The sequence below is a fragment of the Salvia miltiorrhiza genome, chromosome 7, assembly GCF_028751815.1.
Source record: "Salvia miltiorrhiza cultivar Shanhuang (shh) chromosome 7, IMPLAD_Smil_shh, whole genome shotgun sequence".
NCBI lineage: Eukaryota > Viridiplantae > Streptophyta > Magnoliopsida > Lamiales > Lamiaceae > Salvia > Salvia miltiorrhiza.
The window spans coordinates 29,350,765-29,354,046 of NC_080393.1; the positions used below are offsets into that span (position 1 = coordinate 29,350,765).

Here is a 3,282-nt window from a genome sequence, read left to right on the forward strand (position 1 = left end):
CAGATAGAGTAAAATAATTTAGGATAGGAATTGGTAAATTCAGTCTCTGTGGAATACGACCTTGCTTGCTACTGTACACAATTGCACCCGTACACTTGCGGTGTGTTAATAAAATAGCGAACAGTCACGTCACAATAAAATAAATTAGTGATAAAATATATTATTGTCAATATTTATCGTGACTATATCTCAGTGACGATTATGATGTTGTCACTAAACACACATATATATAGTGACAAACCGCCTGTCTGTAATCCCTCCGCCGCCTGTCTGCTTCAAACCGCCGCCGCCTTCTTCCTCTGCCTGAGGAGTAGTGTCATCGCTACTACCCCCTCACTCTGCTCTCATCAGTTTTGCTCCGTCGTCGCGCCGCGTGCTCCCTACGCCGGTCAGATTTTCATTTTGTCTACTTTTTTTTCCAGCATTTTGAATTTTGATCTCATATTTGTTTTTATTTGATGAAGGAGCTAGGCCAAAATTAGTGCTTCAATTTATGGGTATCAAAGGGATGAATATTGCTCATGTCAAGAGCCATTTGTAGGTGAGTGCAGCTGATTAAATCTTTTTGTTTGGAGTCACAATAGATGAAAAAGATGAAAAAGGTGGGAAATATAATTATATCATATTTTAATCAATACTTTGTAGATTTCAAGTTTAAAGATCTTTTGATGATACATTGATACGTCTGATTGGATTGAGTAAGAAGAATTTTGATGATGCACTGATTTACTTCCTTTTGATCTCTTATAAGCTTAATATGTTTTTTAGTGGTTCGATTTTTTTGTTTGTTTGTCTCCGTGATTCATGTTGACTTGTGTATTTATTTATTTTCAGTTTTTTTCATCTTCTCCTTATTTCTGTTTGTTTTGGTTAAGTAAACAAGAATCTGGATCTTTGACTGTTGAGATTCTTAGAAGCAAAGCGAGGGTGATAATATAATTCACTTAAAGATTTACCTTTTTATTACACAATATTTCTTCTTGATTTAAGAAAATTAAAGAGATAAGGTATTTTACATTTGCAGACTCTTGCTGGCCTTATTAGCGATGGAACTATGACGGATCTAGCATGGGCCAAGCTCCCGGAGAGGACATTGAAGTGATCCTATAGTATGTTAATAATCTTTGAAGGATATTCGAATGGATATATACTAAGAGAAAGATGTTATCCGGAATGAAGGTATATGCGCTATATGCATGTATTGTTTTCTTTTTATTCTCTTTGATAAGAATATATATTTAAAATGATAAAATTCTTCATTTTATTACAGCAAAAGTTTAATTTGGCCGACGATGTTAACGTTACAAAAGTCTTGTTCGATCAACTCAACCGTCAATACATGAATTATTGACATAACTTACACAAACACTACCTTAAGAACAAAGGCAAAAGCGACAATCCTCCAATTGGGGTTAATCTTGAGGATTGGAAAACATGTGTTGAATATTTTGAGGGCGAGGCGTTTAAGGTACTACACTGGTGATAACTTCATTTATGTTGTATTTATGTTTGGTTGGTTAATGATGATAATTTCATTTGTTGTATTTATGTTTGGTTGGTAATGATGATAGAAAAATGTGTTTTGGATTATGTGGATCGGGTAGAAAAAGGCATGTTCACGCTTGTGTTGCAATTTTCTGGTTTGTTTGATAATTTGATTGTTCATTTTTTTTCCGAAAAAAGGCGTGTCAATTGTGTTGCAATTTTCTGTAGAAAAAAAAATTATGATATAAGTGTGATCAAGTCATTCTGTACATTAGCGTGATTAATTGTTGATATTACTGGAGTAAAACTAATTATCATATTAGCGTGATCACTTCTTTATGTATATGGTCTTCAAAATACTACTAATTATCATATAAATGTGATCACATCAATCTGTATGATTAATTGTTGATATTACTGGAGTAAAACTAATTATCATATTAGCGTGATCACTTCTTTCTGTATATGGTCTTCAAAATACTACTAATTATCATATAAATGTGATCACATCAATTTGTATGATCTTCAAAATTCCAGTATGTATATGTGATTGATTGTTGAGATGATAGTTCAGAAATGAACGTAATCATGCCTTTTCAAAAATTGTCTTTTAATGTTTAGTATTGTTCCTTTGTAGAAAATCAGCAATAGGAATAAAGATAATAGATCAAAGTTACAGATGAATCATGCATGCGGAACAAAATCTATTGCACAGTTTTGCTACGAAGAGGTACCTTAATTTACATACTTCTATATTTTAAATGCTTTGAAATACTTGTCATATTAACTAACTTATATATTAGCGTGACAATGAAACTAGAGAGGAGCCTAGTCACACAACTGCATGGAGATTGAGCCGTTATAGTAACACGAAAAAGGACTGGATCGATGAGGCCTCAAAGGAAGTTTATGTAAGTGAATAGTTAATTATTGTGTGTATATGTATTTATGGAAATTATAAATACTAATATAATTTAATTGTTCAGGATGAGCTTATGAAGTTGCAAGCTGAAGACATTGAAGATCCTATGTCAGAAGATGAAGCTTTTGTCAAGGTTCTTGGTGAGGAAAAATCGAGCCGACTTCAAGAATGTGGAGATGGATTGAAGCCACCATCCAAAAGATGAGAGAGGATTAATCTTGATTTGCAAAAAGAGAATGAAGAGCTGAAGAAAAAGAATGAAGAGTTGGCCTCTCGATTTGAGTCTTTAGAAGCTTAAATTAACGTGATCACGTATTTACTTGAATAAGCTTCCGCATCAATTTTATAATTCGATTCTGTTGTTCTTATAAATAGACGTGATCACATTGTTTTTTAAATAAGCTTCTACATCACTTTCATAATTCATTTATTAGAAATAAACGTGATCATGCCCCGTTTGTTAAAGAAGCTTCTAATATTAAAATAATACATATAATGACGACGTCAAGAGAATTAATGACAAATCATTTATTGTTATTATACTATTATTGTGACCACTTTTGTAATATATTTTTGTTACTAAATAATTAAGATTTTGTGACAACAATTATAGTGATAATAATATATGTCACTAAAATTAACAAGTATAGTGGCGAAACAAACTAATTTTAGTAATGCAATAGATGTGTCACTACAAATTTAATTTTTGTGACAACAATTTTAATTTTTTTGTGACAAATATCAATTGTAACTATATGACAAAAAATTTAGTGACGCTTATGTTTTTCGTCTCTATAATTATATATGTATAGTGACGATTATAACATGTGACTAAATGATTATGATTTAATGACAATACACGCGTGCGACTATAT

General features: G+C 31.8%; 1 protein-coding gene across 5 annotated transcripts; it reads left to right on the top strand.

Annotated features, from left to right (window-relative positions):
- The first annotated feature begins 242 nt into the window (after positions 1 to 242).
- LOC130995888 (uncharacterized) lies at positions 243 to 2,848 on the top strand. Of its 5 annotated transcripts, XR_009092304.1 has the most exons (7): positions 243 to 388; positions 465 to 541; positions 1,025 to 1,179; positions 1,271 to 1,468; positions 2,123 to 2,215; positions 2,289 to 2,396; positions 2,472 to 2,848. XR_009092304.1 is itself a non-coding variant. In XM_057921379.1 (6 exons), exons 3-6 carry the CDS (start codon positions 1,162 to 1,164, stop codon positions 2,610 to 2,612), a joined length of 360 nt encoding a protein of 119 aa, XP_057777362.1. In that variant the 5' UTR covers positions 244 to 388; positions 465 to 541; positions 1,025 to 1,161; the 3' UTR covers positions 2,613 to 2,848. The 5 variants fall into 5 exon arrangements, 3 of the variants coding, with proteins under 3 accessions (XP_057777362.1, XP_057777361.1, XP_057777363.1); XR_009092303.1 differs by having other exon boundaries at positions 1,271 to 2,215; XM_057921379.1 differs by lacking the exon at positions 1,271 to 1,468 and having other exon boundaries at positions 244 to 388.
- Positions 2,849 to 3,282: the final 434 nt, after the last annotated feature.